The sequence below is a fragment of the Salvelinus alpinus genome, chromosome 13 (genome assembly GCF_045679555.1).
Source record: "Salvelinus alpinus chromosome 13, SLU_Salpinus.1, whole genome shotgun sequence".
Classification (NCBI taxonomy): Eukaryota; Metazoa; Chordata; class Actinopteri; order Salmoniformes; family Salmonidae; genus Salvelinus; species Salvelinus alpinus.
In genome coordinates this window covers 43,268,099-43,284,396 of record NC_092098.1, presented here as the reverse complement: position 1 = coordinate 43,284,396, position 16,298 = coordinate 43,268,099, and the positions used below count along the sequence as shown (strand labels likewise).

At 46.5% G+C, this 16,298-nt stretch overlaps 1 protein-coding gene across 3 annotated transcripts; it reads right to left on the bottom strand.

Annotated features, from left to right (window-relative positions):
- Window positions 1-12,313: 12,313 nt before the first annotated feature.
- On the bottom strand, window positions 12,314-16,069 carry LOC139537743 (putative nuclease HARBI1). Of its 3 annotated transcripts, none has more exons than XM_071339453.1 (10): window positions 15,577-16,069; window positions 15,425-15,486; window positions 15,256-15,342; window positions 15,127-15,168; window positions 14,885-15,058; window positions 14,770-14,805; window positions 14,117-14,671; window positions 13,932-14,047; window positions 13,724-13,835; window positions 12,314-13,629 (listed from the first exon to the last, which is right to left on the bottom strand). In XM_071339453.1, the coding sequence occupies exons 7-10, from the start codon at window positions 14,586-14,588 to the stop codon at window positions 13,259-13,261; spliced, it is 1,071 nt and encodes a 356-aa protein (XP_071195554.1). In that variant the 5' UTR covers window positions 14,589-14,671; window positions 14,770-14,805; window positions 14,885-15,058; window positions 15,127-15,168; window positions 15,256-15,342; window positions 15,425-15,486; window positions 15,577-16,069; the 3' UTR covers window positions 12,314-13,258. The 3 variants fall into 3 exon arrangements, 2 of the variants coding, with proteins under 2 accessions (XP_071195554.1, XP_071195553.1); XM_071339452.1 differs by having other exon boundaries at window positions 14,885-15,168; window positions 15,577-15,753; window positions 15,841-16,069; XR_011667594.1 differs by lacking the exon at window positions 13,932-14,047 and having other exon boundaries at window positions 12,316-13,629.
- Window positions 16,070-16,298: the final 229 nt, after the last annotated feature.

Genomic DNA, 16,298 nt, shown 5'->3' with positions numbered 1-16,298 from the left:
CAAAAGAACAAGATAATAAATGAAAACCGAAACAGTATTGTATGGTACGAACACCGGAAACAAGCACCCACAAAACACAAATGAAAACAGGCTACCTAAATATGGCTCCCAATCAGAGACAACGACTGACACCTGCCTCTGATGGAGAACCATACTAGGCCAAACACATAGAAATATAACATACAGAACAAAACATAGAAAAACAACATAGAATGCCCACCCCAACTCACGCCCTGACCAAACTAAAATAAAGACATAAAAAAGGAACTAAGGTCAGAACGTGACAGTACCCCCCCCCCCCCCCCCCCAAAAGGTGCGGACTCCGGCCGCAAAACCTGAACCTATAGGGGAGGGTCTGGGTGGGCGGCTCTGGAGCGGGACGCCTCTGGACTGAGGGGCTGCGGCTCTGGACTGAGGGGCTGCGGCTCCGGACTGGCGGGCGGCTCTGGCGGCTCCGGACTGGCGGGCGGCTCTGGCGGCTCCGGACTGGCGGGCGGCTCTGGTGGCTCCGGACTGGCGGGCGGCTCTGGCGGCTCCGGACTGGAGGGCAAACCTGGAGAGAAAAGACGGAGAGACAGCCTGGTGCGTGGCGCTGCCACAGGACCTACCAGGCTGGAGAGACCTACAGGAGACCTGGTGCGTGGAGGAGACACCGGAAGGAACGGGCTGTGGAGGAGCACTGGAGCTCTGGTGCGCAGCCTTGGCACCACTCCTCCAGGCTGGATGACCACTTTAGCCCGGACCCTCCAGAGTGCAGGCACAGGTTGAACCGGGCTGTGGGTGAGCACTGGAGATCTGGTGCATACCACTTGCACCTCTCCCTTAGGCTCAATGTCCACATTCACCCAGCACGAGCGGAGCGTAGGCATAGGATGCACTGCACCCTCCCAGCACCCCGGGGACACAGCACGCAGAGCCGGCGCAGGGTACCCTGGGCCGAAACGGCGTACTGGAGACCAAACACGCTGGGCTGGCACAACACGCCCTGGCTGGATGCCCACTCTCGCATGGCACTTGCGGGGGGCTGGCCTATAGCTCTCCGGGCTATGAACGCGTACCGTGCGCTTCACCGCATAACAGGGTGCCTGACCAGTAACGCGCTGCTTACGATAAGCACGGGTAGTTGGCTCAGGTCTATCGCCTGACTCCACCAATCTCCCCGTGTGCCCCCCCCCCAAAAAAATAATTGGGGGCTGCCTCTCATACCTGTTGCTCTGCCGTGTTCTTTTCGCCAACTCCATTCTCCTGTATCCCTCCTCGCACTGTTCCAGAGAATCCCAGGCAGGCTCCGGCACTCTTCCTGGGTCGACCGACCACCTCTCTATCTCCTCCCAAGTTGTCTCATAGTCCAGTTTGCACTGCTCCAATTTACCACGCTGCTTGGTCTTTCGTTGGTGGGTGATTCTGTAACGGCTTTCGTTGGTGGAAGGAGAGGAGGACCAAAATGCAGTGTGGTACGTATCCATAATATTATTTAATCGAGAATGAATACAAAATAACAAGAGAATAAATTAAAACCGAAACAGTACCGTATGGTACGAACACAGGAAACAATCACCCACAAAACACAAATGAAAACAGGCTACCTAAATATGGCTCCCAATCAGAGACAACGACTGACACCTGCCTCTGATTGAGAACCATACTAGGCCAAACACATAGAAATATAACATACAGAACAAAACATAGAAAAACAACATAGAATGCCCATCCCAACTCACGCCCTGACCAAACTAAAATAAAGACATAAAAAAGGAACTAAGGTCAGAACGTGACATACATACAGAGAAAGAGAGGTAGAGAGAGAGATAGAGAAAGAGAGAGCAAGAACTAGAGAGAGGCACTCTAACTACCCATCTGTGGATTCCTCTCAGGCCATTCTTTAACAGTCCCTAGTCATTGCAATGCACACACATTTCATCCATTGATGAAAGCATATGGAATGTATTCATAATGCCAACAGCACTCTGGCGTGAGGGGGAAAATGACAGAGACAGCGAGCGGTGGGAGCTTATGAGAGTCAAATCAATCACATCTAAATGCTGTAAATATTTATCGATCCATGGAGCCAGTAAAGACCTCAGCCCATGCATGACTGTCTGTTGTTGAGAATATTCTTGCATATCAACTGGATGCGGCCCACTTAGTTTTCATGAACTTCATGATGCCTGTTTTATGAGTATTTTAGGTGTATTTATCCCCCCCACCACCCGCCTCATTGCTTGTTTGGTAAGGGTTTCATTTGACAGCAGGCGATAGAGCTGCATTTCTTCCAGCCTTGGCTTACTTAAAGGTCCCCCACACACTCCCCCTGACCCAAGCAGCTAGCAGACATCACTAGTGGATAGAGCCATATTTCTCCTTTACATCCCCTCTCCTTCCCCATTACCTCCCTGCATCCCCTCTCCTTCCCCTCCCTCCCTGCACTCTGCTCTGGCTCTGGCTCTGGCTCTGTCATGCCCCCTCCCGCCACTGTCTATTGAAAAGAGCCATGCTGAAAATGTGTGGATCCCAAATGGCACCCTATTCCCTATATAGTGCACTGCTTTTGACCTCTCTCTCTCTCCTTGATATTGGTTTTTGTTTCTGCCGCTGCCTCCAATGTGATGGCACAAGGGCCCTAGATGACAACAATGAGATAGGGCTAACAGCAGCGAGAGGCAGGGGGCTCAGGGTAATGCTGTTACAGCTCTTACTTATGACCAATATTTCACCCTGATGGTAAAATCTGTCTGTCCTACAGGAGTTAGCTAACACCTTCAGAATGGAAGTTATTCCTCTTTCTTTAAGACAGTTGTTTGTTGATACTCTACTGTTTGTTGTGTGTGTGTGTTCATTTCTTGCATGGTCAGAGACCTTCATCAGACGCCGTCTGTAGACTCTATACGGTCTACGGGTCCTGGTCCTTTCTCCTGACATCTGCCATAGGCTTGCTTGCAAATATCTATACTTTTCCTGTCCAACGTTTTTTTTTTTGGCCGCTACCATTAACCCAGACATGCTATGAACCCCACATAATCCGATTTCGTTTGAATTTTTTTCGCTAATACCGACACAAAGCATCATACATTTTAGGCCATGTCATGCTGTGCTGAAACAGATCCTACTTTCTTTCAGCCATTCAGACCTGCCAGCTAACCATTTTAGTGACTGGGTGTTGGAGTAGGAGACTGTTGAAACTAAATTCTGCTCTGGAAGAAGAAGAACTACCAACCCATGTACAGACAGAACAGTAAGCCTTGCAGTGAAAATATCAAGAAGACAAAAGGCATACAGCCTCCGCCATAAAGAGGCCAAAGTTAAGATTAAAAATGCACAATTGCCTCTGACTGGCCTCACGTTATTAACAGCTATAATTCCATGACTGGGACAATCTGCCAAAGAGATTTTGCGGATAAAACAAGTGGGATTCAGTATCGTAATCTGTGACAGCAAACAGACAGTGCTGGGACCGTGAAGGAACAGATGATGGGAGTGGGTTAGTAGCGAGGAAGGGCTAGTAGGGAGTAGGGAGAGTTAAATCAGACTGGGGGAAGGCTAGTAGGGACTAGGGAGAGTTAAAGCAGACTGGGGGAGGGCTAGTAGGGACTAGGGAGAGTTAAAGCAGACTTGGGGAGGGCTAGTAGGGAGAAGGGAGAGTTAAATCAGACTGGGGGAGGGCTAGTAGGGAGTAGGGAGAGTTAAAGCAGACTGGGGGAGGGTTTGAGGGACTAGGGAGAGTTAAAGCAGACTGGGGAGGGCTAGTAGGGAGTAGGGAGAGTTAAAGCAGACTGGGGGAGGGCTAGTAGGGACTAGGGAGAGTTAAAGCAGACTGGGGAGGGCTAGTAGGGAGTAGGGAGAGTTAAAGCAGACTGGGGAGGGCTAGTAGGGAGTAGGGAGAGTTAAAGCAGACTGGGGAGGGCTAGTAGGGACTAGGGAGAGTTAAATCAGACTGGGGAGGGCTAGTAGGGAGTAGGGAGAGTTAAATCAGACTGGGGGAGGGCTAGTAGGGAGTAGGGAGAGTTAAAGCAGACTGGGGGAGGGCTAGTAGGGACTAGGGAGAGTTAAAGCAGACTGGGGAGGGCTAGTAGGGAGTAGGGAGAGTTAAAGCAGACTGGGGAGGGCTAGTAGGGAGTAGGGAGAGTTAAAGCAGACTGGGGAGGGCTAGTAGGGACTAGGGAGAGTTAAATCAGACTGGGGAGGGCTAGTAGGGAGTAGGGAGAGTTAAATCAGACTGGGGGAGGGCTAGTAGGGACTAGGGAGAGTTAAATCAGACTGGGGGAGGGCTAGTAGGGACTAGGGAGAGTTAAAGCAGACTTGGGGAGGGCTAGTAGGGACTAGGGAGAGTTAAATCAGACTGGGGGAGGGCTAGTAGGGAGAAGGGAGAGTTAAATCAGACTGGGGGAGGGCTAGTAAGGAGTAGGGAGAGTTAAATCAGACTGGGGAGGGCTAGTAGGGACTAGGGAGAGTTAAAGCAGACTGGGGAGGGCTAGTAGGGAGTAGGGAGAGTTAAAGCAGACTGGGGGAGGGCTAGTAGGGACTAGGGAGAGTTAAATCAGACTGGGGGAGGGCTAGTAGGGACTAGGGAGAGTTAAAGCAGACTTGGGGAGGGCTAGTAGGGAATAGGGAGAGTTAAAGCAGACTTGGGGAGGGCTAGTAGGGAGAAGGGAGAGTTAAATCAGACTGGGGGAGGGCTAGTAGGGAGTAGGGAGAGTTAAATCAGACTGGGGGAGGGCTAGTAGGGACTAGGGAGAGTTAAACCAGACTGGGGGAGGGCTAGTAGGGACTAGGGAGAGTTAAATCAGACTAGGGAGGGCTAGTAGGGACTAGGGAGAGTTAAAGCAGACTTGGGGAGGGCTAGTAGGGACTAGGGAGAGTTAAATCAGACTGGGGGTGGGCTAGTAGGGAGTAGGGAGAGTTATAGCAGACTGGGGAGGGCTAGTAGGGACTAGGGAGAGTTAAATCAGACTGGGGAGGGCTAGTAGGGAGTAGGGAGAGTTAAAGCAGACTGGGGAGGGCTAGTAGGGACTAGGGAGAGTTAAATCAGACTGGCGGAGGGCTAGTAGGTACTAGGGAGAGTTAAAGCAGACTTGGGGAGGGCTAGTAGGGACTAGGGAGAGTTAAATCAGACTGGGGAGGGCTAGTAGGGAGTAGGGAGAGTTAAAGCAAACTGGGGGAGGGCTAGTAGGGACTAGGGAGAGTTAAATCAGACTGAGGGAGGGCTAGTAGGGAGTAGGGAGAGTTAAATGAGACTGGGGTAGGGCTAGTAGGGACTAGGGAGAGTTAAAGCAGACTGGGGAGGGCTAGTAGGGAGTAAGGAGAGTTAAATCAGACTGAGGGAGGGCTAGTAGGGAGTAGGGAGAGTTAAATCAGACTGGGGGAGGGCTAGTAGGGACTAGGGAGAGTTAAAGCAGACTGGGGGGGGGGGGGTGAAAGGAGAGATGATGGGAGTGGGTTAGGAGCGAGGGGTAATTGGGAAAGCAGACTGGGGGTGGTGGGGTAGATGGATGGACCTAGGGTGATGGAGGTGGAGGGGTGGTGGGGGCCTGTTCTTTAACTCTAAAGTGGATGTGAATAGTGTGGTTATGTTCCAGTTTCCTTTAACTACAGAGGACTTAATCACGTTATTCATGGGAAAGACAGACCTAAAAGCGGATCCTGTGGTCGCTGTCCCTAGCCGTATTAGAAGCAAGCCTGTCAGTTAGAGCAAAGCCAGTTAGCAGATTCAAGACTTTTTCATCCAGTGTATCATCCTGTGATCAAGAAGACTGTTAATAGGCTGCGACTGGTGTGGCTTACCAGTAGCACGCAGAACATTGTGCAGCCTGCATACACACGCAGCCACACTGTAGACCATGAACAAGAAATCAATTACCTTGCTTGTGTCCCAAATAGCACTCTACTCCCTATATATTGCACTGCTGTTGACCAGGGCCCTTACGGCTCTGGTTAAATGTAGTGCACTATGTTGGAAGTATGGTGCCATTTAGGACGTAAACTTGGCCTCGCTGCAGTCATGCTGGGAATTAATAAATTATATGTTCAAATCTATAAGTCTACCAGGAAAGATCCATAACGAAGCTGAAGCTGAAAATCCATAACAGTCCAATGCGTTGTGATGACCTCCTTATTTGCCATTACTGTTATATAAATATGTAAGAGTATATATATATATATGTAAGATCTTAATTTGATCATCAAGGAGGCAGCCACAGCCCAGGAGCGCTGGTATGAGGAGGCAGCGCGGCGACGCGGTTGGGAGCCCGAGAGTCAGACCCAAAAATTTCTTGGGGGGGGCACACGAGGAGTGTGGCAAAGCCGGGTAGGATACCTGAGCCAACTCCCCGTGCTTACCGTGGAGTGAGAGAGCGTCGTACTGGTCAGACACCGTGTTATGCGGTAAAGCGCACGGTGTCCCCAGTACGCGTGCTTAGCCCAGTGCGGGCTATTCCACCTTGCCGCACTGGGAGGGCTAGGTTGGGCATCGAGCCAGATGTCATGAAGCCGGCCCAACGTATCTGGTCTCCAGTACGTCTCCTCGGGCCGGCATACATGGCACCAGCCTTACGAATGGTGTCCCCGGTTCGCCAGCATAGCCCAGTGCGGGCTATTCCACCTCGCCGCACTGGCAGGGCTACGGGCACCATTCAACCTGGTAAGGTTGGGCAGGCTCGGTGCTCAAGAGCACGTGTCCTCCTTCACGGTCCGGTATACCCGGTGCCACCTCCAAGTACCAGTCCACCGGTGGCAGCCCCCCGCACCAGGCTGTCTCTCCGGGTTCTCTCTCCAGCTGCTCCCACCTGTCCAGCGCTGTCAGAGCTTTCCTCCTCTCCAGCGCAGCCAGTGCCTATACCACGCACCAGGCCTACTGTGCGCCTCAGCAGGGCAGAGTCGGCCGTCTGCCCAACGCCTTCTGCACTGCCTGTCTGCCCAGCGCCGTCTGAGCCATCTGTCTGCCCAGCGCCGTCGGAGCCATCTGTCTGCCCAGCGCCGTCTGAGCCCGTCTGCCCAGCGGCGCCTGAACTGCCCGTCTGCCCAGCGGCGCCTGAACTGCCCGTCTGCCCAGCGGCGCCTGAACTGCCCGTCTGCCCAGCGGCACCTGAACTGCCCGTCTGCCCAGCGGCGCCTGAACTGCCCGTCTGCCCAACGGCGCCTGAACTGCCCGTCTGCCATGAGCCTGCAAAGCTGCCCGTCTGCCATGAGCCTGCAAAGCCGCCCGTCTGCCAAGAGCCTACAGAGCCTTCCGCCAGACCGGATCAGCCAGAGCCTTCCGCCAGACCGGATCAGCCAGAGCCTTCCGCCAGACCGGATCAGCCAGAGCCTTCCGCCAGACCGGATCAGCCAGAGCCTTCCGCCAGACCGGATCAGCCAGAGCCTTCCGCCAGACCGGATCAGCCAGAGCCTTCCGCCAGACCGGATCAGCCAGAGCCGTCCAGCCAGGACCAGCCAGAGCCGTCCAGCCAGGACCTGCCAGAGCCGTCCAGCCAGGACCTGCCAGAGCCGTCCAGCCAGGACCTGCCAGAGCCGTCCAGCCAGGACCTGCCAGAGTCCCTCAGCCAGGACCTGCCAGAGTCCCTCAGCCAGGACCTGCCTGCATACTATGAATCATCTGTGTAAAATAATTGTGTTGTTAATAGACCAGAGCTTTTGCCCAACAGTGCAGCCCCAAACACATCTACAGTAAAAAAACTAAAACAATGAGATGGAAGAATATAAATGACTGTTGTTCCTACCAAAGTCAAATCAATAGACGTGAACTCTCGTCATTGAGGCTGATTTAAAACCTGCATGACAAAGAGGGATTACTAGGGCCACAGCATTGTCTTCATCAGTCCCTGTCCTTCTCTCCATCTGCTATTTATCTAATTAGATCCAATTAGTACAAGTTAAACTGTTTGCAATTTACTCCGGTGGTTACATGAAGCCATCTCTTCAGATACATCTTAACTACTCTATATCTACAAAAATGTTGACATGTTGACCTGCAATCCCAATCTTGACATGTGTGACTGCACATGTTGTCAATAAAGGGAAAAAACACATGAAATGTCACTGATCAGTTGTCCTCCACAATATTCTTCTCATTGGTTGGATTATTGTGATTCTGTCTCTTTGAGGGACTGGGTCTCTCTTGAAATCTCCCCAGTAGCATTTCCCAGTGGACTCACCATGAGAGTTTCTCTGGCTACCCATCGTTACTGGCCGCATTGATCCCCGGAATCACGTGACTCCCCCCTGCCATGCTGCCTGGTCCAGTGAGTGTGTGTGCGTGTGTGGGTGGGGTGTGTTTGTGGTCTAACTTTACTATCCTTTTGGGTTCCAAAAGTCCTCACAAGGATAGTAAAACAAGGAAAATTTGACAAGTGGGACATTTCGCCAGTCCCCAAAAGGAAAAATGCTATTTTAGGCTTAGGGGTTAGGTTTAGGGTTAGGGTTAGAATTAGGGTTAGAATTTGGGGTTAGGAGTTAGGGTTAGGTTTCGTTTTAGGGTAGGGGTTTGTGGTTAGGGTTAGAGTTATATTAATGGTTAGGTTTAGGTTCAGGGTTAGGGGATAGGGAAAATAGGATTTTGAATGGGAATATATTTGTTGGTCCCCACTTGGATAGTAAAAACAACGTGTGTGTGTGCGTGTGGATAGGTAGATGTGTGGCTATCCATCGCATAGAGGGACTTTCCATCATTTAAAGTGTGCCATTCCATCAGCCAGCTGTAGCATGCAGACAGACAAGGTCAGCAGTTGTTATACTGTATCTCACAGGCACACACAAGTGAGGCACTGGTTAAATGTATCAGGAGAGTAGATGAGGAGGAGTGGAGGCGAGTGAAGGATAGTTCTTAAATCTGTTGGAAGCTGCTTGAGTTTTATTGGATAGACATGAGAATGGTTACGAGAGAGAGAGAGAGAGCCCATATGAATTTCACGCATTAACTTATGTGAAGTTAATGTGATAACGTGACAACATGTAAAAGCCACATATGATCAAATGAAACTACACATGTGAAAACACTTGAGCATGCGTGAACTTGATTTCATGTGAAATAAATGTGAGAACATTCAAATGCAAAATATCAACTTGATACCATGAAACTATACCTGTGACAACATTTAAACGTTTTCCACATGTAAAACTGCATATTTGAATTTCACATGTGAACGTTTTTCACATGTGAAAATGCAATTCCACATGTGAGTTAGATTTTCCCATGTGAAAGTTTTTGTAAGGAGTGCGCTGAGAGTCGGGAAGCAAGTACTGGGAGTGAGTGTTTTAATAAATAAACAAAACAACAATAAACACGAGACACAAGTCAATAACACCTGAGGGAATAAACCAAGGGGAGTGACAGATATAGGGAAGATAATCAAGGAGGTGATGGAGTCCAGGTGAGTGTCATGAGACGCAGGTGCGCGAGACGATGGTGACAGGTGTGCGGGATAATCAGCAGCCTGATGACCTAGAGGCTGGAGAGGGGGTATACGTGACAGTTTTTCACATGTGAAAAAGACAATTCAATTTTTTACTTGAGCATTTTTAAACATGCGAAAATGCAATACCACATTTAGAGTTAGGTTTTCTAACATGTGAACTCTAAATGTAGTACATGTGAAACAGCTATTTTTTTGTAAGGGAAGTAATAAATTGGTATGGGGGTTTTAAGGTAAGTGGTACATTGTTCAGCTCAAATAGTGTAAATACCTTTAATTAATGACTCTATGATAACTTAGTACTGAATTTTCAATATGACTCCAACCAGTGGTGGAAAAAGTAGCCAATTGTCATAAAAGTAAAGATACCTTAATAGAAAATGACTCAAGTAAAAGTGAAAGGTACCCAGTAAAATACTACTTGAGTAAAAGTCTAAAAGTATGTGTTTTTAAATATACTTAAGTATCAAAAGTAAATGTAATTGATCAAATTTACTAAAGTATCAAAAATAAAAGTATAAATAATTTCAAATTCCTTATATTAAGCAAACCAGACGTTAGTTTTTTTTACGGATAGCCAGGGGCACTCAGACATCATTTACAAATGAAGCATGTGTTTAGCGAGTCCACCAGATCAGAGGCAGTAGGGATGACCAGGGGTGTTGTTTTGATAAGTGTGTGAATTAGACCATTTTATTGTCCTGCTAAGCTTTCAAAATGTAACAAGTACTTTTGGGTGTCAGGGAAAACGAATGGAGTAAAACGTACATCATTTTCTTTAGGAATGTAGTGGAGTTAAAGTAAAAGCTGTGAGAATTTTTTTTTGTAAAGTAAAGATACCCCAAAAAACTACTTAAGTAGTACTTTCAAGTATATTTACTAAAGTACTTTAGACCACTGACCCCAAATGGGATTTGGAGTGAGCTGATCTTTCTGCTGCGTCACTGTAACGAGTGTGCTGAGAGTCGGGAAGCAAGTTCAGGGAGTGAGTGTTTTAATAAATTAAATAAACACGAAACACAAACGCACCGACATGAAAACAGAGTCAATAACACCTGGGGAAAGAACCAAGGGGAGGGACAGATATAGGGAAGATAATCAATGAGGTGATGGAGTCCAGGTGAGTGTCATGAGGCGCAGGTGCACGAGACGATGGTGACAGGTGTGTGGGATAATCAGCAGCCTGATGACCTAGACGCCGGAGAGGGAGTATACGTGACAGCCACAAAGTATGTTGCATTCTCAGAAGTCATTACCTATACTACACATTCATTATCTATACTACACATTCATTACCTATAATACCTATAATACACATTCACTACCTATAATACACATTCATTACCTATAATACACATTCATTACCTATAATACACATTCATTACCTATAATACACATTCACTACCTATAATACACATTCATTACCTATAATACACATTCATTACCTATAATACACATTCATTACCTATAATACATCTCTGCACATAGCAAAAGAGTGCGAAATGCACTGCTATTTTAGTTATCAGTTAATCTGACTATTATCTTGTCATTGATTTAATTGACTTATTTCAGCACTTTCAGAGTTTTCTTTATATTTATCTAATTTTGGTGGGGCATATTATTCTGTTTTAATGTTACTCCTGAATCACTATGATAAATATACTTGTTTTCCTTGAGTTTATTTTTAACAAAGCTGAAATGTACTTTGAAGTCCATAGTGTTGGATTACAGTTGAAATCAGTCATTGACACAGACATGGTGCTGTAGCAGGAAGATTGGAATGCTGTGAGCCAAGAGGTTGTGAGTTCAAATCCCAGGTGAGGACATGTTGAATAATAATTACTGTATAAATAAACATACACAACGTAATCATGTTAAATATGTTAGTTGAAAAAACTGCAACTATTCCAGGGACATCCTAATGACACATTTTTGTTTGCAGGTCTTCTTCACCTGTGAAATGTCATGTGAAAATATCCACATGTGAAAATATTCATATGTGAAAATGTAAATACACATGTGAAATATCACCACATATCACCACACAGAACAAATTCTTATTTACAATGACGGCCTACCCTGGCCAAACCTTAACGACGCTGGGCCAATTGTGCGCCGCCCTATGGTACTCCCAATCACGGCCGGTTGTGATACAGCCTGAAATCGAACCAGGGTCTGTAGTGACGCCTCCAGCACTGAGATGCAGTGCCTTAGACCACTGCACCGCTCGGGAGCACCAATATGATATCACATGGTGAAGGTTATGTGATCCCGTGAAAATTCACAAGTGAAACTTCATGTGAAATATCACCACATGTGAAGTGTTCCAAAACCACATGGTTTCACATGGTAAAGGTTGTATGGCCACATGTGAAAATTCACAAGTGAAACTGTCACGTTCCTGACCTGTTTTCTGTTGTTTTGTATGTGTGTGATGGTCAGGGCGTGAGTTTTGGGTGGGCAGTCTATGTTTGCTGTTTCTATGTTGGTTTTGGGTTGCCTGGTATGGCTCTTAATTAGAGGCAGGTGTTTTGCGTTTTCCTCTAATTGAGAGTCATATTAAGGTAGGTTGTTCTCACTGTTTGTTTGTGGGTGATTGTCTCCTGTGTCAGTGTCTGTATGTTACGCCACACGGGACTGTTCCGGTTTTTGTTAGTTCGTTCGTTTTATGTAGTCTGTTTTCCTGGTTCATGCGTTCTTCACGTTGTATGTAAGTTCGTGTCCAGGGGCCTGTTGCACAAAACTAGGATAAGGGATTAAGCCAGGATATCTTGGTGATCCTGGCTCAATTGATCCGTAATCCGGTTGCACTAAAGATGGATAGGGGGCAGGAGGATATGTTATGGTATAAATTACCATGGAGATTTATTCTGTGGAGCTAGCCTGCTCCAGACCAGGCTAAATTCAGGGTTCTATTTAATCTCATCCCTAATGTCAGTCAGCAGTCACCACAAATGGAAACCAATAGTTATTTCACTGCTCACTATACATTGTTATCACATATAACTAGACCCACTGTTATTATTTAAACGTTTGTGATCATTAATTTCAATGATTTTGTATAAAAAATGATTTTTAGATGATGTTGCTATCATTAGATAATTTACAGTTTCCCATAGACTATAAGGCTATATATAAAATGATAGAATATTAGGGCCACAGAGGGGGAAAAAACACAAGTCATAATATTGTAACCAGTTGTTTTAAAGGAGGACAGTTGTTAAAATGACAGATGTGGGGCATTTCGTGAAATTGTACTTCAGTATGGTTTCATAAACAAAGACATGCTGATGTGCCAGAATATTAAGTATCACATTGTCATAAGTATCAAAACTGTAAAAACAATATGTAGCTTTTCTGCAGAAAGAACCAGCCTCATAAATTTATGACTTTATCCTTTTTCTTCAGTGTGGCCCTAGTACTCTGTCATATAAACAAATACACATTCCATATGAATATAAAAACACAATGTGTAACATTATGTTCCTTTATTGAATAAGGACAAAACAAAGCAGGTAAACCATCAGCTCCTTTCGAAACTGAAGTCACAGTGACTCTACAAGATGGAAAGCACAGAATCCAAGCATATTATACAAAATGATACATACACATTCAAAGGTCTGTATATAACACACCCTGCATGTCTGCACACTAAAATAAATGCAGGACAAATCCATACACATCAACTGAACAGACAAATGAATGGATGCAGTAGCCTCCCTGCAGCCTTGTATTACACACAGTATACCGCACAAACATCATAAGAGGCCAAATTCGTCATAAAACGAACCCAAAAAAAACCAAATTCCTCTGCCACCGCAGGACATATTTAACCAAAATTGAAAGCACACATACTAACTAAAATAATTCAACACATATTGGTCCCTCAGCAGCCGACCACTGTCGTCATCAGGGAAGATTGCCGGATTGTCCCAGTCCATGGCTGGTGGCACTCTGGGGGCCCTCTCCTTCCTCAGGCAGGCCACATTGTGGAGGACAGCACAAGCCACAGTAATATCACATGCCCTAACAGGGCTGACCCTTAATTTGTGAAGGCAGTGAAAGCGTGCCTTCAGGAGGCCAAAGGTCATTTCAACTCTGGCCCTGGTCCTGGCATGGGCATGGTTGTAGGCCTGCTGTGCTTCCTGGGGGTCTGTGAAAGGTGTCAGGAGAAAAGGCTGGCAGCCATACCCCCTGTCTCCCAGCAACACACCAGAGAATTCACCTGTCAACACAAAATCTCATCATTACTACCTCATAAACACAGTGATATTCTTGACACAGCCATGATGGTTATAAATAGGGGTTGTGTGGCTTACCTTGTGATAGGCACTGATAGATTTCAGAGGCCCGAAAGATTCTGGAGTCATGGACTGAGCCAGGCCATTTTGCCACAACATTGCTGATCACACAGTCAGCATTGCAGACCATCTGAAATCATAAGATGAGGAATATTACACCAATCAATGCACATCACTGGCAATGCAGAGTGTTCGTCAATGGACAATATCAAAAAGTTATGTTCACCTGAACATTAATGCTGTGAAAGGATTTCCTATTCACAAAATCGGCCTCATGGGCACCTGAGGGGGCTTTTATCCTTATGTGTGTGCAGTCCACTGCACCAATGACATTGGGGAAACCTGTCACACAAAGTAATGAGTATCCTACTATGTGTTAACAGTTGTCCTGTAATTTGTAGATCCTCTTACCTGCAATCCTATAGAACTCCTCTTTGATGTCACAGAGTCTTCTGTGGCCAGGGAAGGAGATGAAGACATCTGCTAATGCTTTGATAGCCAGACACACACTCCTTATTGTGCGGCAAATTGTGGCCTTGTTCAGCTGTTCTGCATCCCCCACTGAGTACAGGAAGGCTCCACTAGCAAAAAAGCGCAAGGCCACACAAACCATTTGCTCCACACTCAGTGCATGGCTCCGTGCAGTGCGGTGCTTAATCCTGGGACCCAGTAGTCTGCATAGATACCTGATGCCATCTGCAGAAAACCTGTATCTTTCATATAGATGGTCATCAGGGAAGGCCAGTGGGTCCAACCGGTCCCTGAAGACCCTTTCTCGCCTGAAGGCTCTCCTCAGCACAAGTGCTTCTTCATCCACCACATCTCGCACGAATGGGCATGCCATTGTCAGAGCAGAAAGGAACACACAATTTTGGGCCTTCATATAGGCTAGTGGCCACACCTGGTGCTGGGGGGGTGGGCAAAAGAGGGCGATGCCTTATAACGATGACTTGGTTGTACTGATTGCTGGGAAAATAAAAAAAACCTTAGAAAGATGCCACCGTCCTGTGTGCTCACAATAAGAGCTCATATGTCATGGCTCACTTGACTTTACGAGAATATACCTAATTTTTATTTTGAGCTGTGTCATCTTCTTGGAGCTGGGGGAGGAAAGAAAAATAATGAATAATACATTTGTGTTACAGTTAGCATACAGTGTACATTGAAGGCATATCTCACCTCCCTCTCAAGTTTTTTTATTTCAAGGTCCAGTTTCCTAATTGTCCTCTTTTTTATTTCGGACTCCAGTGCAAGATTTTCCATCTTTTTCTTCTTGTACTGAATGTCTATGTCTGCCAGTTCTATTTGGCGCCGGAGGTGGTTGCCATACAACTTTCTGATAGCTTGTGAGCTCTGTGAACACAATACAATTAGCGCAGCTGGAATTTGGCAGGATGTGGTGTCCTTTTATTAATACGCACTATGTTGCCAGGCTGGTTTTCCCACTGTATAGCATCTGGGTCCTGTAAAAGAAATTAGATTTTTTGATTTTGATGAGGACTCCTCACCATTGTAGAGTAAATAGTACTTTCACAGTCTTAACATGATACCTCATGCCTTCTGGAATCCAGAGAGATGGTCTCCTCCTCATCATCGTCTCCATCATGTGCTGTTGCTGCTGCACTGGGGCCTTCACCCTATCACATTTAATCGGATTCATATTGAAGCTAGTAGACAAGACATGCCAGGCCTACAGTATGCCTTTGATGGAGTACTCACTGGATCAGCATCGTCTGGTGCTTGTGCTGGTGGCTCTAACAGGAACACAGTGCTGCCAGACACTGCAAGGCAATAGGTAAACCAAAGTCAGACAGTCCAAATTGATTCAATATGAATGTGGTTGTATCCCATGTAGAGATGGAAGGACATACCTTGAATGAAGCGGGTGGCATCTTGGGAGGAACCTATGCTCGTCTCTTTCCCCCCAGGGATCCCCTCTAAGACGGGCCTGCCTTTATTTAGCTCCAAGGCCATGTCCTCTGCTGGGGTAAGGTCAGCCTTTGGTGACCCACCACCCGTGCCTTGTCTGTGGGTATTCTTTTTCACTGCTAAAACAGTACAGACAATGTGTGAGCAGGCACCTTCTGGGTACAATATATGCTTGTGCTTTGTTAAATATTAGTCAGGGACCATACCATTCTGCAGAATGTTCTTGTATTTGATTTTGACCTGCTGCCATGTCCGTTTTGGCCCGTTCATGTTTAATCTACACACACACACACACACACACACACACACACACACACACACACACATTTAATGGAGTCACACTGCAAAAAATTACTTGGTATTTTTGTCTTGTTTTCAGTAAAAATATCAAAAAATTTATCATAGCTTTATACAGTGTGATGGAGTTACTTTACACAATTTCACTCATATCTGCAGTGCATTTCAATTAAAAATTTAACCGTTTCATAATTACAGTACAACTGCATTTTTGGAGATGTGAATTAAATATTTGAATTGTAATTGTGATGTTTCAGCGGAGCGGTGAGTGTGTAATTGTGCACTACTTACGCATTCAGGCGGTCTGCAATACTTTGCCACGCTTTTTCTCTTTGCTTTATCACTGTGGCGGTGTTGCCTTTCTTCT